The 24297-nt window shown below is 43.5% G+C and overlaps 1 protein-coding gene across 1 annotated transcript in view; it reads left to right on the forward strand.

Annotated features, from left to right (window-relative positions):
* Plekhg7 (pleckstrin homology and RhoGEF domain containing G7) overlaps positions 1–24297 on the forward strand; it is a 62530-nt gene that overhangs the window by 12595 nt on the left and 25638 nt on the right. The window contains exons 4-10 of the mRNA XM_004650177.2: positions 3271–3398; positions 6472–6512; positions 11888–11983; positions 12886–13029; positions 17979–18074; positions 19138–19239; positions 23040–23153. Of these exons, the coding sequence (XP_004650234.2) occupies positions 3271–3398; positions 6472–6512; positions 11888–11983; positions 12886–13029; positions 17979–18074; positions 19138–19239; positions 23040–23153 (721 nt within the window). The remainder of the gene's footprint in view (positions 1–3270; positions 3399–6471; positions 6513–11887; positions 11984–12885; positions 13030–17978; positions 18075–19137; positions 19240–23039; positions 23154–24297) is intronic.

Genomic DNA, 24297 nt, shown 5'->3' on the forward strand with positions numbered 1-24297 from the left:
AAAATGTTTTATCCATTCCAGTAACTGCCAGGCAGTCTTTACTTCTCCTACTCCTAAGTGTCTTTGGAGTCAGACCTGTGTATTGAATTTGAATGCTGCTTCTGCCCCTCACTAAGATAAGCTCTATCCATCTTTCTAAGTCTGGGTTTCCATTGTCTTAAAATGTGAATAAAGATGTCCATTTCTTAAGGTGCTTATGAAAATCAATAAGATGATGCATGCTACGTGTCCAGCAGAATGTCTGGTGAGAGTCAGTGCTCAGTAACTGCCAGCTAATCCTGAGAGTGATATTCATCTGTTGCTTACAAAACCGTGTGCATTTGTTGTCCACTAGGGGACACAGTTTCCAGCACCCAGAAACTTTTCTGGCATCAACTTTCAAGAACAGAATCATTGCTGAAGGTTGAATCATAGGTGCAGGGGCTGCTGGGCAGTTGGGGGCGGGGGAATTCCCAGGATTCTCAGAATTACTGCTGCCCCAGCCCACACCACACATCTGCCCACCTTCAGTGGAGGATAGCACAAGGAGACTCGGTACCAGAAAGGAGGCGAGATTATCCCAGCAGCCATGGGGCTAGTGCCTTCGGATCTGACCAGCTTGGGGCAGTGCATCTCAGGGTCAGTGTCCATACGGCTGATTGGGGTTTCTGGGTGGGTTGGGGCAGGACACAGAGGGGTATCACATCTTAGAGGGCTGCCAAGTCTGGAAGATGTACCCAGTTATACAAAACCCCTGGGTCCAGAAATTTGTCCCGAAGCAAAGAATCAGAATAGTCAAATAAAACACAGACAAAACAACTACATGGATCTCTCAAAGATACTTGTTTACTTGTGTTTTTCCAAGCAAAAGAAGGACAAAAGAATCATACCCCGCTTACACAGAGCTAATGTATTGCCAGCCACACCCCAAATAGTTAGCATGCATTATTAATTTATTCCCTAGCTTAATCTTGTTATGAGGAAATCAGATATCTAAAAATACTCTTTTCCTGCCCTCTCTCCAAAGAACTTGTCTACCTCACACAGGCACAGTTTGTTTGGGGGATGTGGAAATAAAGTCTGACCTCATGCCAATGATTACTTTCAGCAGCAGCTAACCCAGAACTGAATGCATGCATGCCGGTTTTTAAAAGAAGCAGCCATAATATTGATAAGAGCAAAAGTAAGACAACAATTTGGAACTAACTGCAACACACAGACACAACCCAACTTGAAAATTAATGCTGATCTCACTCTGACCATCTGCATTAAAGTCATTAATGCAATCATCTGAGCTGCTCCAGGTCACCCAGACAAGGGTCTTTTTAGAGTGCCTGGAAATCTGGTCCACTGGTGGGGGGTGGGTGAAGAAAGCCACATCTTCTGCATCGGTTTCTGTTGCTTCCTATTACTGGGCACAGGTATTCTTTCTGATTGCTTTTGTGGGTGTCTGTTTTGTTGCAACTCTGGTTCTTAATCTTTTTATTTTTATTTTTGAACTATTTTATGTATAGACAATCTATCATGATCATCATGCCCTCTCAACGCCTTCCCCTTTCCCCTCTCGGTCCTCCTTTATCTTTTTATCAACTCATGCTCATTTTGAATGAACAGAAATGATTATATCCTCACAGAGACTCTGTTATGCCTTTCAAAGGGCATCCCAATCTTCCCAGAATGAACACCCCTGGGCTTTAATAACCAAGGCAAAAAGCCAAGGTCATGGCTCAGGCCCTATGGAAGCCAGCTGTCCACCTTCTGCTCCACATGAACAAAATTAATTCAAAGCTGACCTGTGTTATTTCAAGGGGATGCCTTATGCTAGAAGGAACTCCAGAAAAGGAAGAAGTGGCAGTAATAGGTAACTTAACTACAAATAATGGTGCAAGGGGTTTGGGCAGGGCGACTGCCAGCCTTTGCTTGCCTATTTCTTCAGCGAGCCTGTTTGAATACTGCTCTATCCAGCTTCTTTGCTAAGCGACTTGATACTCTGAAATATAAGTCCCAGTATCAGCCTTCAGTGAAATCTTTGTCAAAGGAAGGTGCAGGAGAAGAAAGAGAGAGTTGTCCTTCCTGAATAGATGGGGAAAGACCTCTGGAGGAAGAAGATCTAGGTTGGGGTTTGTAGGTGAATCAGTTTCACAAGCAGAGTGGAGACAGAGGTACGGAGATGGCCAATGTGGTGTGTTTGAAGAATGGATACAGCCGCTAGCTGTTACCGGAGTCCACATCCTGCAGGATTCGTGTCAGCAAATGATAATGGCCATGCTAAGCTCGTGCAGGCTTGAATATTGTTCCATTTACTTAACAAATGTTTACTGAGCCCTTACCACACAGAGGGATTTAGAGGAGCGAGGAGCTTAGGATAATAGAGGAAATAAGGCATGAATCTACACAATGACCTTTTGAAAATAAATCACTTTCCGTGAGGAGGGACAGCATGCGAGGATTACTTCATTCATTCCTGCTCATTGGTGACAATGGATTGAGAGATGCACAGAGAATACAGGTGACACGGTTTCTAAAACCCCAGGGAATGGAGCTAATTGAATAAAGCTGAGCTCCATTTGATTTCCATATTCCCCTTTTAAGCTATTTGGCACAGATACCTCGTGGGCCTGAGTCTTCTGGATTAGTGGGATTTAGGACTCAGAGGGAATGAGGGCCAAGGCTTTTCCAACCTCAGCACTGAGGTGGAAAGCACCATTTTGTGTGACTAATTACTATCCATCCCCTATTTCTGGAGAATCAGTTACAAAGCAACAAATTCCAGAAAGTACATATGGCCAGATCATGCAAGGCTTATGCAAGGCTCAGGTATATGGTTTAAAGATTCTTTTATCTGAGATGTCATGAGTTGTCCAACAATATGTCTCCCATTTCTCTAAAATAAGTGTCAAAATGCTGACTTCAAGCAACCAGCTTTGGCTTGCTAGGAGCACCAGGGGTCACCCCATGCATCCTGCCCTCTTCTGGCACAAGGTGCTTCATTTTCCATGGAGCTCTGGCTTTGAGACCTTTCTCCTGGTTTCTCTCAGAGTCAGAAGAAATAGGGTGTGGTGGGTTGGCATCTCCATGACCCCTTCTGCTTTGGATGAGCCAAAATATAAACGGTTGATAAGGACCAAAGAGCTATGTGTATGTCCACCACGGCTCCTCATGGGCCTAGAGCCTGGAGTGACCCCCAAGTCTTCCTGAGAGAACGGGTGGCGAGCAGCCACTATTGCATGGTCCAAGAGGTCTATCATTGAACTTGCACCCTGACTCTCACTTTTTGTCTTGCAAATACAGGTTCTATGAGCCCAGACGGAGTTCTGTGGTGGTCAATTTACCCGGGTTTGAGGTATTCCCCGGGGACCTTCTGGTGTCTGATGAAGCTGCTGACTACCTGTGCCACCCACTCCTGCTGCTGAACCCAGGTCCGTTCATTCTGTCTACAGTCATTGCATGTTTGCTGTGGGGCAGAGGTTGTTATCAGCAAGAGGGATTTTTTGTCAAATGCTTAAGAATAATAATAACTGACAGTTACGAGAACAGGCACAAGGCAGGAGGCACTGGACTATGTAGTCACATATTAGGTATCCCATTTACAAAAGAAAGGCATGAGTCTCTCTCAATTGTCCTCCCAAATCCAGGGCCTATAACAGGCACACCAGGAAAGATGACCACTCCTTCACTGGGCTTGTGGGCTGGTTAAAGGCACAGCCCCACATCACTGCTGGTGGGCAGACTCACAGTGGTGTCAGCCAGCCAGGGTAGCATCCTGTGGATGTAGAGGTGCTGATAAGTGTTTCATCAAGAGGCAGCCATAGGGTAGGTCTTCAACTGTGAAATAAAATAAGTCAGGGAGTTCATTCGGCTGCCTTTATGTTTCTGAGGGCCAGTTGAAGCCCTGTAGAGCTGGGAGACTTAAAGTTTATTCATACTGGTATTTTTTTTTATTTTTTTTTATTTATTTATTTGAGAGTGACAGAGAGAGAGAGAGAGAAAGAGACAGAGAGAGAGATTGAGAACAGGCGCGCCAGGGCTTCCAGCCACTGCAAACAAACTCCAGATGTATGCGCCCCCTTGTGCATCTGGCTAACGTGGGTCCTGGGGAACTGAGCCTCGAACCAGGGTCCTTAGGCTTCACAGGCAAGCTCTTAACTGCTAAGCCATCTCTCCAGCCCCATACTGGTAATTTTTAAGCTGGTTTTGTTCTTAATAGGGTCCATTTCTGATGCATACAATAGACGTAGGTGAAGTTGTATCGAGGGAATCCAGGGTGGATTCCAAACACTCATATCTGGGGAACCTCAGAAACTTACACCCAGCAAATATTTAGAGAAACACCACACCATGCTCATTCCCCATCTACCTAGGTGCAAATTGAGGCCCAACCTACCTAGGTGCAAATTGGTGCCAGCTAGTGTTACAGGAAGGGAATCAAAGGTCCCAATTGCTGGGGCACAGTCCTTCCAGCAGCCTGCCTCCATCACTCACTTCATGGCAGATGTAGCCTTCTGGATATGGGACCAGAAGCCACATGGAACGAAACACAGTGAATATCATCATACTTGCTTACTGCCTGCAGATCTTCTTACAGCCACTGTCTTCTGTGTGATCACACATAGGAACGAGTGCTCATTGTCTCCTACAACACAACAGCTAATGAACACACCAAAAGAGCTTGGGGACACACTCGCAGAATACAGTACTACCTCTACGCATAACACAACCTTAGCGTTGGTTAGTGTATGTTAGGCCTAGAGCCTTAGTTCCCAAAGACTGGCCTCAGACTAATAGTTTCTGCAACACCTGAGAAGTTGTCACACATGCAAAGCGTGAAGGGTCCCTCCCATGTCTTGTCACTCAGAAGTTCTGGGGTTGCTATCTGTTTTGTAACCAGCTCTGTGGGTGATTCTGATTTCCACCAATGTCTAAGAACCACCGTACTAACAAACAAGGTCATGCATGCTGGGTGAGGCCTCCACATGATACCAGCTGCCTGGCATTGTAGTAGAAGAAAATAATAGAAGACGAACATCATTTTCCACCTCAGCCCTCCAGGCCCTCTTCAAAGAGGTTTAGAACTGACATCTCATGTCCCAACATCATGGTCTAGAGTAATGTCTCTTGAGCCTCGATGTATATATTGTTGATGCAGATATTGTGCATGTGGCAAACCATAATATTTAAGACAAATAATTAAAAGTTGTATATTCTATAAAGATTCATTTAAATCTTCTCAATACTTAGGAAGATTTCCTGAGGTTCACAAAAAGATCTTCAAGGTTAGAAAAACAGAGAAGAGGAAAACCAGGACCAGGAATTCTAATTATTACAGTTCAAATTAAATGTGATAACTGACCACCCATCATTTGATGGCTAGGTGTGTTGAATCTGACTTGTCTCTTTGGAGATTCCACCTTACCCCCTCCCCCTACAAAAATCAGAGATGTGGCCGAAATGAGTGAGAGGTCAATGACAAGGACTGACTAGATCCTGCCCAAGATGACAGGAGAAAACATCCTTTGCAGGGAGTGCTGACAGCTAAGGACTTCTGTCTCACATGTGACAAAAGCACTATCCCTGAATGACAGAAAGTCAGGCTAGAAGACATCCGTTTGTATAGTGAGAACCCAAGCTCGGAGTCTCTTCCCAGCACTTCTGAGCAACATAAATAGCATAGAAATCAAAAGGCCTGAATTTTATCTCTTTACTTCCCGGATGTCAAATGATGTGCGATTAAATAATGACTTCCTTCTCAACTTAGAGCAACTCCTAAGGAGACTGGGACGGTGGCCAGTAGCAGCAGTAAGCTGAAGCCCAAAGACGGGTGATGTGTAGAGATTGCCTATTTCTGGATGTCATTAAAGAACACCTCAGGATGTCTGGGTTAATAATGGTGGGGTTAAGCTTTAGATGTTCTGTGGGATGGGCTGGTTTCTGATAGGATGGTGTGAAAATGAAAGCCTGTCCTTTCAAAGCCACAGTGCTATATGTAATTCTTTGTCTTAAATGAGTTAGTCAGTGGTATTTATTGCAGTTCATAGATTTCTCCCCACTACTGGGAAAAGAAAGGTAAATAGTTCCCTAGTAAAGAAACCATACAAAGCCGGGTGTGGTGGCACATGCCTTTAATCCCAGCACTTTGAGAGGCAGAAGTAGGAGGATCACTGTGAGTTCGAGGCCACCCTGAGACTATATAGTGAATTTCAGGTCAGCCTGAACCAGAGTGAGACCCTACCTCAAACCCCCCCTCCCAAAAGAAACCATACAATATCATAACCTTAAGGTATCAGAACATCAACCTTTACTTTGAAACATCTCATTCATTTATTGGCAAAAACGTAGATAATCACCCAGTGCATTGCAGTACCTTGTGAAGAGAAGGATAATTAAAGCAGGGTGGATTCTGCTTGCTTCATCTTGAATAATCAGCTTTTGTAAAGTCCTGTTTTTCCTAGTTGCTGCAAGTCATGATATATTTTCTTTTATTTCACCCATCAGAATCCAAGAAAACAAGATGGCCTTTCTCCAAAAGAGAAATGGTAAGTGTCATACATTATCATGGTTTGTAATTAAGCCTCCTATAGCTGAAGCAGTAAGAACTGGCAGAAGAGCCCCCTCCTTCTGCCTTGTGTCCACACAAAGGCAGATGGCACGTGCAGTGTAAATGATACCGTCACATCCGTAGCATCGGCAGCAGAACATGCTGGATGGTGCCATTGCGTGCAGCCAAACAGTGCTAATTGCCAGTGGTTAATGAGGTCTGCAGGAAAGTAGAGCAATTTTTTAACATAGCAATTGCTTCATAGCACTAAATTTATACCTGGATGTGGCCTCAAAACAGCTCACGTGCTAAAGTAAAGCGTGCGCAGACATAAGCCTCAAGTGATAGTAAGAGTCGTGCAAGTGAAAGCATTAAAGAAATTAAAGTGGGCTGGAGCAAAGCCTCAGTGGTTAAGGCATTTGCCTGCAAAGCTTAACGGCCAGGGTTTGATTGCCGAGTACCCAAGTAAAGGAGAGAATGGGTGTGTCAGGGACTATTGCTGCTGCAAATGAACTCCAGACCCAAGCATCACTTTGTGTGTCTGGCTCTATGTGGGTACTGGGGAATTGAACCCTGGCTGGCAGGCTTTGTAAGCAAGTGTCTTTGATGACCGAGCCATGTCCCCAGCCCCACAGCCAGCTTCTTACATGAGTTCTGAGGAGACAAACTTGGCAGTCTCTGACAGAGAGAGCCTCTTCCTCAAGTGGCAAATGCTCATAACTACTGAGCAAACTCCCCCGCCCAGCCGTATTATTCTTAAGTAGGGAAAGCTACTTGTCCTTATAGCCAGGTGCAAGATTGGCTTTTACAATACATTTTTCAAAAGTGAAAAGTCTGGATGAAACAAGATCTAACTCTTATGAGCTATCGAGCAGAAATTGCCTATGCCATGGCAACCCTGTGGTCACAGGGCTGTGGCTTCTTGGTCATTCACAGACATGCTTTGGCTGTTTTTCTGGCAGGTGTGAGACAGGGCATTTTTCTCTCAAGCCTTCCTTATATAAACAGAAGGTGATCATGGTTGGGTCCCTAGTAATCAGGAGGAGGTTCATTTTTTTCCAACCTTCCAGAGGGCTCTTCCAAGGCAAGAAGGTTCTCGAGGATGCTTGAGAGGTAGATTGTGTGCTCTCAGAAGGGAAGGATTTAGTAAGGAAAGGAAATCCTGCAACTTGTTAGGATCAGTCCATTCTCTTCCCCACAGAGGAGCCATTTGTATGTGCTGAACAGGTCTATGTGCTAAGGACTGGGCATCATACCTAAGGTGCTCATGTAGGTTAGGGTGATACGCATATGGGAAAGGATGCGTGAAATAGTTTGTACCCTGAGGTGTTGGGGATAGCAGTACACAAATAATGCTGAAGTCCCTTAAGCAAAATGGGATGTTGAGGCAAGGGAGATGGATCAGTGACTAAAATACTTGCTACACAAGCCTAACAATGGGAGTTTGGATCCCCGTTACCCATATAAAGGCAGAAGGGCAGCAGTGCCATGTTTATAATCCCAATTTACCTACTGCAATGGCAGGCAGAGTTTGAGACCCTGCCTCAACATCCTGAGTTTGTCCTTTGACCACTACACCTATGCCACAACATGCACATGCCTATACACACATATATCATACACATACGCACACAAGCACAGTGGTGTGGTATTTGCATAAAATCTAAACATATCCTCCTGAATACTCTCCATCACCCCGAGACTCCTTAAAGTGCCCAGTACTCTGTAAATGCTGTAGAAGTGGTTGCTGCGTTGTATAGTTTGGGGAGTAACTGCAAGAAAAAATATTGTACATTTTCTCAGTATAGACACAATTTCCTTCAAATATGTATGATCTGTGGCTAGCTGAATCCAACCACATGTGGGAGCTATGGGCACTGAAGGCTGACTACAATGAAATGACTAGGTATTTTCATTAAATATTCTGCGCAATGGAGAAAAACTTATCTCTCAAAGGCCCTGTTTTAATTTTTTTAGATTTATTTGTTAAGAGTCAAAGAGAGAGAGAAGGAGAATGGGCATGCCAGGGCCTCCAGCCACCGCAAACAAACTCTAGACACGTGCAGCCTCCTGTGCATCTGGCTAATGTGGGTCCTGGGGAATTGAACCTGGATCCTTGGGCTTTGCAGGCAGGCGCCTTAACCACTAAGCCATCCCTCCAGCTCAAAGGCCCTGTTTTTAAAAGGTTACAAAATCTGGTCCCTTAGAACCAATTTATCTACTTTCTTACTTTATTCTTTCTTATTATCAAATAATTCCTTTTTATACCAAGACTTCAACAGATGTCATAGGAGGATTTTGCTTAATAAAAGTGAATGATTTGAAATAAAAAAAAAATAATTCCTTTTTATTTAAATAATAGTTCTCATGAATAGCCCACACTTCCAGTTTGTAGTATATCTTCCAAATCTATTACAGGCTTTCCCTTTTCCATCTTTATTTTCCCCTTCCTTTCTTTCCAACCAGCCATGATAATATTAGCAATAAAGTTAACATATAGGAAGTGACTACATTATTAGGCATGTTCACATGTGTCCTTATATGTGTGTGTCCTAGTACATGTATCTGAGCTCATAAATTCTCACAACAATCCTGTGTGATACATGACATTACTACCCCATTCATCAAGTGGGAAGACTATCAGAGAGATGGAATCATTTACCAGAGATCACACAGCTCATAAGCAGAGGAAGAGGGATATGGATGTCTGGGGCAGTCCCTGGCGGTCTGGCTCTGTGTACTGTGCTTGATATTGTATTTCTCCTCCGTCTGGGGGTTCCCCACTACCAGACCTGCCACTCTTTCCTACTTGCCATCATCTCAACTCTCGAATAACTTTTCTGTACTCACCAGTTCCAGCAATCAACATACATACATATTCAGTCTTTATTGAGGCAGGGTCTCCTATGTCCCAGGCTGACCTAGCATTAGCTAGGTAGCTAAGGATGACCTTGAACTTCAGATTCTCCTGCCTCCCAAGAGTTGGGACTGTAAGCATGCACCACCATGCCCTGTTTGTACAATGCCTGGGGCCTGACCCAGGGCTTCATGCATGCCAGGTAAACACTCTACCACCTGAGCTACATCCTCAGCTCACATATAAAGTCTTAACCTCCTCACTCCAGTTCCGCATGAGCAGGGCCTACCACAGGTGTCGTTCCCCTTACTCTTAGTTGCTGAATGTAAGAGTGCTGAATCAACCGTGGCTTCTCATCTCCTTTCTGACCTGTATCCTACCAAATGCCAGGCAAATGCTTCCCATAAACCACGACTCCCCTCCCCGTGCCGCAAGCCCTATTCCTGTGGAAGCAACAGGAACCAGGTGGGTCTGTGGCCCTAGCAGTCAACATGCAAACTGGGACCCTGTACCCTCCCCTCCCTCTGGAACCACCTGGCTTTGGTTGGTCAGCCAAAGGGAATCACAGTGAGTGCCCTTCTGAGTGCAAAGCTGCCAGCCATTTTCCACTTTCCCCACCCTCAGTGCCGTCTCCTCCCCTGTCAGACTTTCTCTTCCAATTAGCTGCTGGTTTTTTGTTTTTTTTTAATTGCCACAACAGACAGTTACTATGGTTTCAGTCATCAACAAAGAGCATATGTCCCAATTTCTGTAGGAGGGCCCCAACTAGCTCCAAGATTCCTTTGCTACTGCGGAGGCTGAAATCAACAAATTTCCTCTTTCTGTGCCACAACTCTCCATGACAGCCCCCTAGCACATTCAGTAACTGTCACGGGGCCCCCCATGCTCACAGGACCCCCTACCCGTGACAGCAGACAGCGAAGGCCTCCCATGCTGATTACAGAACAATGATTAACTTGCACTACACCATTGAGATCCACGCCAACATTGTGTATCCTGAGACAGCGGAACAAGTTGAAAAATTATTTGTGATAAACATTGCACTGAAATGCAGCCAAGTTGACTTTAGGAAGCCTTAGACATTGTTATCTGATAGCTCCTTCCTGGTTTCGTTGGTAATGAGAACCTTTAAGTGGGCAGTTCACCATGTTGCAATAGAGTACTGCATGAGTTTTTAAAATGGTCACAGTTTATTCAAGTGAGAGACCAAATTCCTAAAGGATTTATATATATAATGTTTAAAATTAATTATCAGTAATATCAAAAACTGTTTTCAATGGTAATATGGCTGGGATTATGAATATCTTTAATTTTGTATTTCTCCTTCTTTCTCAGAATTTATTCAGTAATCCTATATTACCTTATAGTTGGATTTTTGTTGTTGTTGCTATTGTTTTCAAGGCAGAGTTTCACTCTCAGGCTGACATAGAACTCACTCTGTATTCCCAGGCTGTCTTCAAACTAGGGTGATCTTCCTACCTCAGCCTCCTAAGTCCTAGGACTAAATGCATATGCCACCACACCTGGTTTTAATTAGATTTTTTAAAACAAAGATTGTTAAGAAGATTATAACCAGAGTGGAGAGATAGGTCAGCAGTTAAAGGCACTTACTTACCTACAACCTGCTAGACTGGGTTTGGCCCAGGTTCAATTCCTCAGCACCCACATAAAAGCTGGATGCACAAAATGGCACATGTGTCTGGAGTGCAAGAGAATGGTACACTCATTCTTTCCCTCCTCTCAAGTGAATACATAAAATGTTTCAAAAAAAAAAAAAAAAACGTGGTGGCACATGCCTTTAATCCCAGCACTCAGGAGGCAGAGGTAGGAGGATCACTGGGAGTTCAAGGCCACTCTGAGACTACATAGTGAATCCCAGGTCAGCCTGAGCTAGAGCAAGACCCTATCTCAAAAAAAACAAAAACAAACAAACAAACAAAAAAAACCCCAGAAGTTAAAGCCAGTGAGGATACTGGGACTAAAATATTATAACAAAAATAAGTAGGTGATTCTTTGCTGTGGAAATTAATTTCTAGCATATTTTGGTACTCTTTAACAGAAAATTATTGTGTGGGCCAAGCCACTTAAGTACTGTGGGCTTCATTTAGTCATCTGCTGAATGAAGCTGGAACAAGTCCATCCAAGCACTTTCTCATCCTGAAGTCCTGAGGTCCATAGTTTGAAGAAGTTAAGACTATGAAGAATTTAGGTCATTTCACAGACTGGACACTAGATCAACGTGAAGTCCATGTGTTAGCTGTATGGCCATTCTGTAATTTGGTCTTCTTCCATTAGTAAAATGAGAGATTCAGAGTACGTATTCCCATGAGCCTGTGCCCTCCAGCTCTGGCAGCCTGTGATTCCAGCGTCAGACGATCACTCAGAAATGGCCTCAGCACTGTTCATGGCCTTGTGTGCCGGGCCTGGTGAGGTTGGTCTGTTCTTACAACTGTCAGGGATCAACAGGAGATGCAGAAGCCACGTTTGAAATCCTGTCTCTAATGGTCTTTAATCAGAGCAAAGGCAAACACAAGAGTATGTCGGACCTGGAAAGCTGCCTGGCCTCGGTGAGGATTACAGACTTCGCAGGCTATGAGTTCTGCAGCCTCAAGGTACCTTGTGAACTGCTGCTCACTGTGTAGAAAAATGTTCCTGTTTATTTCATACCTACTTTTCCCCCATCCTTTGTTATTAACTTGTTAGATAATTGCCTACATCAGAACAGTAGGCAAGAGCAGGGGAAGCACCCAGCCTGGGAAGAACACTGAGGCCTGAGGACAGTTCCTTTATCTGGCTAGGGTATTGGGTATGTAGGCACGTGGCCTTGCAGGCTACGAAGCCCTGTGGAAATGTTGGTACAGTTGTGCACCACCACAGAATGGCATTTCGGTCCATTGCAGACTACATCTCTGGTGGTCTCATAAGATGATGTGGCCTAGTGACATCACATCCGTTTCGTTTCCGCAAATGCACATTGTAATGCTTGCACAACCACCACATCCGGTGACGGCACATTTCCTAGGGTTTATCCACACCATTCGCCCACAAGGGCCCGCAGTCATTACTCCTCCTCACGCCTCTGGACCTGAGCTCCTAATTTGAAAAGGATTTTGTTTTGGTTAAGACAATTCGTACAAGTCTCATTGGGTTCTAAAATTCTTGAGTAATTTCATTAAGCTTTTGCCAGTGGAACCTGGATTCACACTTCCTAGATCTGAGTTCTTGGAAACTCTAAACAAAGTAGAATAGACTAACGAGATGTTTAAGCATGTCAAGCAACACCAACTTGAAATTCTTTTCATGTAAAGCTCACATGCTTTTCACCAATGGGAGGAACTGTCATCCCCAGCCACGGGGAGAAGCTGTGGTTTGAGAAACAGGAGGAGCCACTCTTACAACGGGGATGCAGGGCCTGAGGAATGAATCCCACCATCCTGCTAGCCAAGGCAAATGGCAGACAGGTCAATCCACTGAGGTGGAAATGTGTTCTTCTCTCTTTCCTCTCTGTGTATAGGATAAGACCTGGAGGGAACTCATGGAAGAACATCAGAAAGTCACCACTGATCAGTTAGATTTCAGAAAGCAACAAGAAGCCATGTGGGAACTTTTCACGAGTGAATGCACTTATTTCTTGGACCATTTATTAGTTCTTAAAATGGTAATGCTCTGTTTAATCTTATATTCCGTGGGAAATATTAACTTCGTTCTTTGGGGATTTATTTTTATCTTCCATACTAAAAAAAAAATTAGGAGAATGTGTCCACTTTTAAAGAATCCTTTTTTAAAAGTCATTATTTTGGTTTAGATACTAATTATAACTTAATTTTTTTGCTTGTTTTTATACAGGGTTTCACTATGTAAGCAAGCTGGCCTTGAACTCTGTAATGCTAGAATTATAGGCCTGTAATACTCTCATTCTTTTCATATACATATTTTATTTTTTATTATTAGATATGGGTATATTTTGTATGTGAACATCACATGTTGGTACCATTCTTTCCCTCCTCCCGGCCCCTTTTCTGAAGAGGCCTTACTCATTGGGGATGCAGGTCAACCCCACAGGGATTATGGGTCATGCATTATGGGCAGCAGTCAGTTATGGAGGAGAAGCAACGTCTGTGTATAATGTCCCAATTTGCGGCTCTAACAATCTTTCTGCCCCCTCTTCCCCAAGATCCCCTAAGCCATGCTGGAGCATTTTAAGTCTACTTCAGTGATGGGCACGTAGGAGCATGTAGATGTCTGGTTTGGTGGTGTTGAGTGTCCTCAATATTTTTCTCTATCACCTTTGTGCTGATATCAGCTTAACTGAGAGGGCAGCATTCTTTCTTATTTCCCCGGTTCCTCTGTGGTTTCAGTTGGGACCGGGGTGGAATGCACTGGGTCGCTAGTCTCATTCTTTCCTTTACCTATATCCTGTCAGGATTGGAAAGGTCTCCCAATGCCAGCACACTACCCTGCTTCCCACCTGCCATTTGAATTGCTTTTTTCTTATTTCCACCCATGTGACCCTCCTAGGGTCAAGGAGCTCATGGCCACCATCAAGACAGCCATCATGTCCCCTCTGCTTCCCCTCCCAAGGCTTTTGCTCTCATGAGCAGAGCTGTTGATCAACCGCATGGATGCAGACTTCTGGGGCTGCCTCCACGTGCAGCACACTGTGGTCAGGCTGAACAAAGGACTTGTGATGTCCTCTGCGAAAATGAAAAGGTGCTGCAGTCCTGGTCTGGAAATCAGTTCCTTGGAGAAGAACTGTGGGCCAAAGAAGGGTTCTCGGGACCACAAAGCAGTCCAGGTCCTAAGTTTCCCTGCCCATAGTGCCTTTGACTCCTGCATCCTTCTAGGTTAAAAGCAGTGTCTGGGTAGACCTGATTGCCAGCCCTGGATCTGTCTCTGATTCACAAGTGGTCTAAGGAACATGGAGGCCTTCATGTTCTCACTGGGTGTTGGCAGACATTTTCAGTAAAGGTCCATATCATAGTCTCTTTTGTATTGCTGCAACATAAAGCCACAGACTTGGACATTTGTCAAGATGGCTCTAGAGGCTGGGAAGTCCAAGATGGAGGGGCCACATGGGACAGGGACTTCTTGCTGCATCAGAATATAGCACATGGCATTTTATGGAGAAAGTGGTCAAATAAGAAAGCAAGAGAGGCAAAGTTGCTCTTATAAAAAGCTCTTTTGTGATAATGAGCCCACTCCTACATTAACATTAATCTAAGCATGAGGGCAGAGACCTCACAGCCTGATCTCCTCTCTTTGGGCCTTACCTGCCATCATGATTGCATCGGTGATTTTCAGCTCATGAATTTGGGCAACATGTTCAAACCGTAGCCATCCAGATAATGATATGGCCTTTATTGCAAAGATTCAACTCCACCACTACAGTGCAAAAGAAGCTGGAAATAACGTGTAAGAGAGTCTATGTAAAGGAATGTGCAAGACTGTGTGACAATAAGACATGATTTACAAAAACAGGTGGCAGTGCAGATTTATAGCCTAAATAGGCTGGAGTTTGACAGTCCCCGCAGTAAACTATAAAAAAGGAATGACAATACCATCGCTGGCTATTGCAGTCAGGTTCACATTGCTGACAGAAATCACCTGACCAATAGAAGCTTTTGGGAGGGAAGGGGGGGTTGTTTTGGCTTACAGACTAAAGGGAAAGCTCTACAATGGCAAGGAAAATGGTGGCATGAGCAGAGGGTGGACATCACCTCCTGGCCAACATCAGATGGACAACAGGAACAGGAGAGTGTGCCAAACACTGGCATGGGGAAACTGGCTATAACACCCATAAGTCCACCCCCAACACTACACTGCCTCCAGGACACGTTAGTTCCCAAATCTCCATCAGCTGGAGTTCTAGCATGCAGAACACCTAAGTTTTTGGGGGATACCTGACTCAAGCCACCACACTGGCCATCTTACAAGATCATTGTGAGGATCAAGTTGGTCTTCTCTGGATTCTATTAAGTGTAATATAAGTGGAAGTTATTTTCCGTAAGTCAGATGTGTTGTCCCACATGAAGTGCCTTACTTAGCAAAGTTTAAACCACAAAGACATTCTATGAGAAAATTAGGAGTTTATGTTTGCTAAGGACAGAAAACTAGCTTGGATATTATAAACTTTCATTGGTCCATTCGACTGTTAGGCCCAGAGATGGGAGAGCATCTGAGTTTGGTTTGATCAAGGACACCCAAACCAAGGGAAATATGTACTTTCATATTTTATCCCTTTCATTGCATTATCTCATCTTGTGCCTGGCTTCTCGTATTATCACAAAATGGCAGAGTGGGGAAGGGGAACCCTTTTATGATATTCATAGCAAAATAGAGAGGCACGTGCCGATCACTCCACCACTCAAGAGGCAGAGGCAGGAGGATGGTGGGTTTGAGACCAGCCTGGGCCATATGGCAAGTTCAAGACCTACCTAGAAAACATGCCAAAATGGTGCCCCCCAAATGTCTTAAGATCCATTCTAATTGAACAGCTTAGATCACATGTCAACTACTCTAGGTGGATAAGAAAGGAATGCTAGATAAGAAAGGAATGCTAATTGGCCTAAGTCTATCCCTCTGGAGCAGGGTCAGTTTACCATATAGCAAACATGTAGACTAGGGGGAAGATACCAAGGCAAAAAGCATGATGCTGTCAGGGAAAGGGAACACTGAGGCTGGGTGGTCACTAGTCAGTGACCACAGGAGAGCCACAGTAAGCTATATGGATCACAGAGTCCTTGCTCTATATAGCTTCCTTCACCACAACAAACAACACAGAACTTTCTAGCCCACTATAAGCTGCCCAAGATTTTCAAACTAGTGTTAACTATGTGTTCCAAGCCAGCCTGGGCTATAGTAGGAGACCCTGTCTTAAAACAAGCAAGTAAACAAACAAACACCAACCTATTTATTTATATAATTCATTTATTTTCAAATGCCTTGTAGTGTGTTTCAGTATATATATATATAATATATATATATATATTCTTCCCTTTGCACCATTGTATGAGTTTCTCAAAGCTGCATGTGTATTCAAATAGTAAAATAAAACACTGGAAGCCAGGTGTGGTGGTTAAGGCAGGAGGGTCGCTGGTTGTTCAAAGCTAGCCTGAGGTTATTGAGTGAGTTCCAGGTCAGCCTGGGCTCGAGTGAGACCTTACCTCAAAAAAACAAAAACAAAACTAAGTAAAAAATACTGGTGAGCCCATTATCTTTAAATGGCAAAAATCTCTATATAACAATGTATCAGACAGCAAAAGGAATATTTCTTCTAAACTGTCAAAGCTGAGCTACAATAATGAGGTCTGGGTTCTTTTGTTGTTGTTGTTCATTTGTGTGTTGTTGTTTGTTGTTGTTATTATTGTTTTAAATGTTTGGCTACTGACCATGACCATGGATACCATCTGGGCTTTGGAAGCTGTAAGGACAGTGGTCCTGGGCTGGAGAGATGGCTTAGCAGTTAAGCACTTGCCTGTGAAGCCTAAGGACCCAGGTTTGAGGCTCTCTTCCCCAGGACCCACGTTAGCCAGATGCACAAGGGGGCGCACGCGTCTGGAGTTCATTTGCAGCAGTTGGAGGCCCTGGCGTGCCCATTCTCTCCCTCTCTCTCTCTCTCTCTCTCTCTCTCTCTATCTATCTATCTGCCTCTTTTTCTCTCTGTCTGTCACTCTCAAATAAATAAAATAAACAAAAAAAATTTTTTTTAAGGCAGTGGCCCTCAGCAGGCAGCTGTTTAGGCCAGCTGCAGCAGAGTCACTGGGGAACTTGCTGGATGCTCAGCCTCCAGCTAAGATCCATTGACTCAGAAACTCTGGGGTTTGTTCAACAAGCCCTGGCTTAACAAGGCCTCCAGGTGATACTGAGTTCTGTGGAAAAACCACTGTCTATACGCACTAGATAATGAAGGCATGAAAGTCGGAGAAACCTCCCCATTTGAAGTCCACCCTTTTCACACCTAAAATTCTTGAACATCTTGGTCTGTTGACCCTTTGAACACTTGCCCTCTTACCAAAACAGAGAGCCCTCTGCCAGTGCACTGGCGCCCTCCATGCATGCCCCTCCGCACGAGGCTGGCATTCCTCTGTTGCACCCGCTGTGTGGAAGCATCAAGCCAAGCAGCGGTTATGAAGATGCCCCTAATGCTTCCGTTAACATGAAACACCTTGATTCAAAACAAAACATCTCCAAGTTAGCAGTTAGGAACTCACTGACTCTTGAGTTTCCGTTCCCTCAAAGTAAAGGACGTTTGGGTTTCGACAGAGGAGGGAGTAAACGAGAACACAGCGTGCATGATCTTTCCTTCTTAAACCGGCGCTGTTGGCAGAAGGGAACCTTTGGGATTTCTCTGGCGCTGTGAAGCACAGAAAGATTTGGACTGTTAGGACTCATATAAGCAACAACAACTTCACAACAAAGAGCACATTTCCAGTACATACTTGGAAACTTAAATGCCACCATATGTATTGCGTGAAGTTCTTAAACCTTGGGAATACAGATTTCTACATTGTTTTGTAAAATGATACCCAGAAGGTTTGTGTTTAATGTTCTTACAAAGGGCATGCTTCAGAATTGAAAACCAAAAGTAATGTGTATTTATTTTTAAAGATCTTTATGAATACACTAAGGTATCTGCAAATTCATGAGTATCTCCTGGACGTGGACTTGTGGAGGCTTTTCTCAAACCTGGAGGAGTTAACTCAGGTGAGCCAACGCAGAAAGATGGACGCAGCCATGTGTTCAAGGTCATCACAGGACCATGAAACTTCATGCTTGGTGCAGACCTGTGACTTACTCTGTTTCATATTTCTTCTGCATGTATGGTCAGTTCAGGATTATAAGAGGCATGTGTCAGCACCCATTGCTGTCTTTCTAGTGGATCATAGTTATCGGCTAAATTCGATTTCAGAGTAAGGGTGCAGGCCTGTGATCCCAGCACTCAGCGAGCCGACCAAGGAAGAGTGTAAGTTTGTGGCCAACTACAGAGTGGCCCCTAGTTTTCATAGTGAGACCCTGTCTTGAGGAGAGAAGAGAACCCTAAAACCTCTATCATTTCATGACTTTTTAAAATATAAGTCACAAATGAGCAATACCTTTCCTCTCAAAAGGAGGGAAATAAGGATGTCCGTAAGATTGATTCACCTGAGCTGCACGTGGAGATTAGTGGTAGAACGTTTGCTTAACATGAATAAAGCCCGGGGTTTGATCTCCAGTGCTACAGCAGGAAAGCAAAAAGAAAGAAGGGATGAAGGGGAGGAGGGAGGGAGGAGAGAGGGATGGAGGGAGAGAGGAGAAAGGGAGGGAGGAAGGATAGACGGGTGAAAGGAGGGAGGGAGGGAGGGAAGAGAAGAAGGAGGAAGGAAGGAAGGAAGGAAGGAAGGAAGGAAGGAAGGAAGGAAGGAAGGAAGGAAGGAAGGAGGAGAGAAAGAAGGAAAGGAAGGGAGGAAGGAAGTTAATTCTTTAAAAAAACAAGAAAATACATATTGGAGATTGGAGTAAAATAAATCGTGTTTTATGAAGAGATAAATGTCAAATAGGACACATGTAAGAAAGTATTTCTGGCTTATCACATTAAGTTAGTTTAAAAAAAAAACAAGAAAATACATACTGGAGACTGGAGTGAACTAAATTGTTGAGTTTAATGAAGAGATAAATGTCAAATAGGAAACACATAAGAACGGTATTTCTGGCTTATCACATTACTGTCACTCCCTAGTCCTCCCTCCCCCTCAGTGCCTCCTCGTTTACTCTCTCTCTCTGGTCCTAGACAAGTCTTGGGTTTGTGAACAGCCTTTTCGGCATCATCAAGGACTATGTAACTGCTTCGGAGACTTCGCCATTGTCGGACTTCATTTCCGTGCTCACGCAGGTAAAATCCTCCCTGGACACCTCAGCTTCACACAACAAAGCTCATCTGCCTCCCGGGCAGTGGTTTACAGCCACTGTATGTGTGTCACCCCTGGGAAATTTCTACCATTGCCTTCCCACAAAGGACACATCCTTTTTTCTGTCATCCATTGTTTTCAAAAATAACCTGCAAATTCTGTTTCCCCATTGTCACATCTCCTGTGGGTTTTATTAACACAAAAATATGCATGTATGGAAAAGCCATTTCCAAGTCTGTTTTTTCAATGATCTCAATTTAAAGCAATATTCATGGTGATAGTCTAGTCTAATTACATGGTTCACTTGTTCTCCTAGCAAAAGTATCAGTCTCTTAGGAAGGAGCGAACAAACTTTCAAATCCATCAACACCTTTGATAGCATTTCTGCATTTGAAATGAGGAGAAAAGAGAAAAGTGTGCAGCCCTGATTTGATAAATACGATTTATTTCTTGAGTAGACATTAAGACCTTCTCCCCTGTGCCTTTACTTTGGCCTTTTTAATCTAATCTCTATCTAGTCTCATTAGTGAGATTTGAATTTTCATACTCCATTGAAACAAACAAACTGGGATGTATTGAGAACTTACTAAGTGCTGTGTGTGAGGGTGTGCATTGTACACATTGTGCAAAATGAGATCCGCCCCGATCTTAAGTAGTCCTCAGCCTCGTGTGGAAGTATCCATCTAATCATGATGCTAATGGTTACATAATCCACCGGAGCTAAAAGCTACAGGGGAGAAGGAGCAAAATACCTTGAGCTTCCAGAAAGGGAACTTCCTCTGCACGTGGAACAGGCTGTTACTGACAGGTCTCCATCCTGGAGACGTGAGGCTGGGGTGAGATATGAGAAAGAAGAAGAGTTTTAAAAGGACCCAAATAAGCAAGAAATTAGGTATAAAGTCTGAGGTCTTTTAGTGAACTTTGAAAACAGATTGAAATTGAAAAGGCTTTGGGGAAAAGAAAATGGACTTAAATTCTCAATGTCTTAAGTTTCAAATTTTTTTTTTCAAATCCCAACTTCTCATCAAGGCATGTACACACACACACACACACACACACACACACACACACACACACACACACACATATATATATATATATATATATATATATATATATCTTGTATATAAGTGCTCTACACTCAGTGACAGGTATGCAGAGATTGCTTGTATAAACATTTCCTAACATTAAAAGGTTCTACATTCACGTACATCGGACTCAGTTGTGCCACAGTCACAAATGATATTCAGATCTCAGGAGCTTTGTTCTATCTCACGTTTTCCCCTTACTCTGGGTCCCACATTGATGGGTAGCATGGGAATATCATCATCAGTTGCTATGGCAGAGACATGCAAGCATGCATCCAAACACCTGCTTAAGTTTATGGCTGAAGCCATGACACATTTCATTCCCTAGAGAAAGTCACGTAGAAAAACGGAGGAGGTGCAGGTACAAATACCCATCTCCAGCACAAGGCAAGCAGTGAACAGTAAATAGTATGCCTGCCGTGGAATCTCACAAGAAGCTCACCAGCTGGAAAATTGCAGCCCATTGTTATCACATGTGAGCCATCTAAGGAAGCCATGGAGAAGGAAACAGGCTTGAAAAGGTTAGGTAATGTGGCCAAGGTCAAGTAGCCAATGGATGTTGGGACTGGATTTCTGAGTCTGACCGCTGGTGACCCAATCTGAGCCACTTAACCATTGTTTCCTACTTAGGAGGTTTCTCAGGCCCGTCAGTGACTAGAGAAGACCTTCCCTTTACCTCCAAGTCCTCTTCTCTGCCCAGTTGCCAACACAAACCTTTCAAAATAAACTCATATTATCTTCCTTTAAATTACTTGCTGGATCAAAAGCCTTGACATTGCTCCCTATGGCATTTCATCCTCTGAGGTCTCTGGAAAAATATTTGCCTAGGTTTCCTTTTTTGTTTAAATATTTTTCATTTATTTATTTGAGAAAGAGAAGGAAAGAGAGAGAGAGAGAGAATGAATGGGCACACAAGGCCTCCAGCCGCTGCAAACAAACTCTAGATGTGTGCATCACTTTGTGTATCTCATTTATGTGGGACCTGGGGAATTGAACCTGGGTCCTGGCTTCGTAGTCAAGCACCTTAAATGCTACGCCATCTCTCCAGCCCTTGCCTAGGTTTTCTTTGGCTTTATTACTGTTACTTCCTTTGGGGACTTTGTTGGCTGGGGCTACTTTCTCTACCCATTGTAGTTCTAGCATTTCCAGCAAGTTATCTTTCTTCTCTGATTCTATCATTGTCTTACTATTAGAAACTCCTTCATGGAGCCCACGGCTTGCTTCATTAATCAACAAATCTACCTATAAGCATGTACACTTAGTAATATACTAGACATGGACTCCTTAAGAAAGTGCCTGCCTATAATGAACAAGAAGCACTCACAAAAAGAATTAGCATTGTTCTGGAAAAAGGCAACTGAGTAGTGGTACATGTGTGATATGCTCAGTTTGGCCATTTTATATATATTATATATGTATATGTGTGTATATAATGTGTATGTAGAAAACTTGATAATTTTCTATATTCAGAAATGAATTTAGGTAATGAAGAACAGGCCAATACAATTTGTAAGACTACTAAGCAAAGTTCATGCTACTCACAGCAGCTACTTTCTCATTGCCGGAACAAAACGTCCAACCAGGAGCAGCTCATGGAAGAAGAGTTCATTTCAGGCTGACAGTTTTGAAAGCGTTTCATCATGGTGGGGAAAGCATTGCTAGCAAAGCATCCCATCTGTGAATTTGCAGAGAGGAAGCAGCCTGAGTACTGGGCTTGGGGCTGGGCTGCAAATACCCCAAAACCCACTCCCAGCAACACACCTTTTCCAGCAAAGATCCATTTCCCAGAAGCCTGACAAACTCACAAATTGCCACTAGCTTAGAACCAAGTATTTAAAATGCATGAGCCTATGGGGATACATTTCACGTAAACAATCACATTATTTCATATGGTACATTTCAGAGATGTTCTAAATGTCTACATTTTTTGAGTCCAGGAGAATTAAACACACACACACCTGAAGGCTATCTGGTGAAAGTTAAATGCTGATACTGTAATTCCTTACTACTAACATGAGCATAACATCAACCAATGCGGACACAGACATCAGAGGCAATCCTTGTTCTTAGACACCATATAGGATGTGTGGGCCTCAGCAAATCATAAACAGAAGTGAAGGGTTGAATTAAATCAAGACATCCTACATAGAATTTTGTTTCATAAAAGACCACATTATTCTGGGCTGGAGAGATGGCTTAGCGGTTAAGCGCTTGCCTGTGAAGCCTAAGAACCCCGGTTCGAGGCTCGGTTCCCCAGGTCCCACGTTAGCCAGATGCACAAGGGGGCGCACGCGTCTGGAGTTCGTTTGCAGAGGCTGGAAGCCCTGGCGCGCCCATTCTCACTCTCTCCCTCTATCTGTCTTTCTCTCTGTGTCTGTCACTCTCAAAATAAATAAATAAATAAATTTTAAAAAAAAGACCACATTATTCTAAATGTATCCAAACTCATTTAAATATAGTTTTAAGTATATGGGAGAAGACTATCAAAGAACTAACTTTATTATAAATATCATAATTTTTAAAAGAATTTTTGTTGTGGACATGACTTGCTGATATCCACAGATATTCATATCACCTGTGGTCATATGGTGGCTTCCCAGTTTTTGTCCACTGTAGTGGATGACCAAAGTGAAGAGAGAGAGTCCATGAGGGCTCTGGGCTCTTTCTTACCTCTGTTGCATCTCCTTGTCCTGCAGTATTTCGGAGGGAGCCTTTGTCAGAGCCACCAGACCTACTGCCTGAACTACTCTGCTGCTCTGTTTTATCTGGAGAGCCTGAAGCAAAGAGAAGACTTCAACATTTATTTAAAAGTACAGTACAGTTTACTGTCTTTTATATCTTCCCAACACTGTGAGTGTAATAGACTGAACGACCCTCTACTCAACTTAAGTGGGTAAAAAGATACATAAGTGAGTCACAATAGATGTTACCTACAATTCTACTTTCCTCATAGATATGACCTCCATGTGTCATGACTTTAAAGGGCATACATCTGGAAGCATGATATCATGGGGGTGAGAAAATTTTGGCTCGGATTTTAAGATATTTTGAGGTAGAAATTGGTACATCATTAGAAGAAAACCTTACTAAGAATATAAGCTTTGTTGTTGACTTGAAGTTTGGCCCTTGGAGGCGTTGGTCTCAGCAAGGTCTTGTGGCACAAGCTAGGAGCCCCGTTTAGGTTGTGGTCTATTGAAAAGGTGTGCCTCCAGGAGCTTCTGGAATTGGGTAGCATGACAAAAACCATTAGAACAAGGACATTCTTCTGGGAGCTTTCAGCATTTGCCAGTAAGAAAATGAGGAACTCATTTTTCTTGGCTTCTCCCATTCCTGTGACCCTAAACTAGACATTTATTTGATCTGAATTGTATCATTTCTGCACTATGCCTTTTGTACGATCCAGAGAAAGTGGTCCAAGCCTTTCCAGACAACCAGCCCTTCCCTGCAGCTGCAAGAAGCCTTGGCCAGAGCATCGCAGAGGCTTGGGAGGAAAAGGCCATCATGCTTCTCCACGACTCAGCTGTGCATATGTGGGTCTCTGCCATGGCCCCCATGTGCCAGCAAGCCTCATGTGGTAGAGATGAGAAAAGAGAAATAATTTGGGGAAGAGACTTGACCCTAATTTTGCAGCTTTAGCCTTCCACTTTTTTTGTTCTTTGCTGCTCAAACTAAAAACTGGAAGCTCATCCGTTTTCCCAAATTTGAGTGAGATATTGTGCCACAAATTTTTGTTTGTTTGTTTGTTTCCTAAAAGCTGAGAGATTCATTTGTGTCCAACCTGTGGCCTGCAGGTCTCCACAGTCCCAGGATAGCTATGAGCGCAGCCCGACATATTTATTGGTGATGGCGTATTGTGAGGTCAAGAGTTTGGACACTCCTGAAAGACTGTTACTTTGGCCTCTGAATCACATCTGTCTTTCTCCCTTTTAAGCTAGGGAGAGATTAACTCAATAA

This window comes from Jaculus jaculus, chromosome 6 (genome assembly GCF_020740685.1).
Source record: "Jaculus jaculus isolate mJacJac1 chromosome 6, mJacJac1.mat.Y.cur, whole genome shotgun sequence".
Lineage (NCBI taxonomy): Eukaryota > Metazoa > Chordata > Mammalia > Rodentia > Dipodidae > Jaculus > Jaculus jaculus.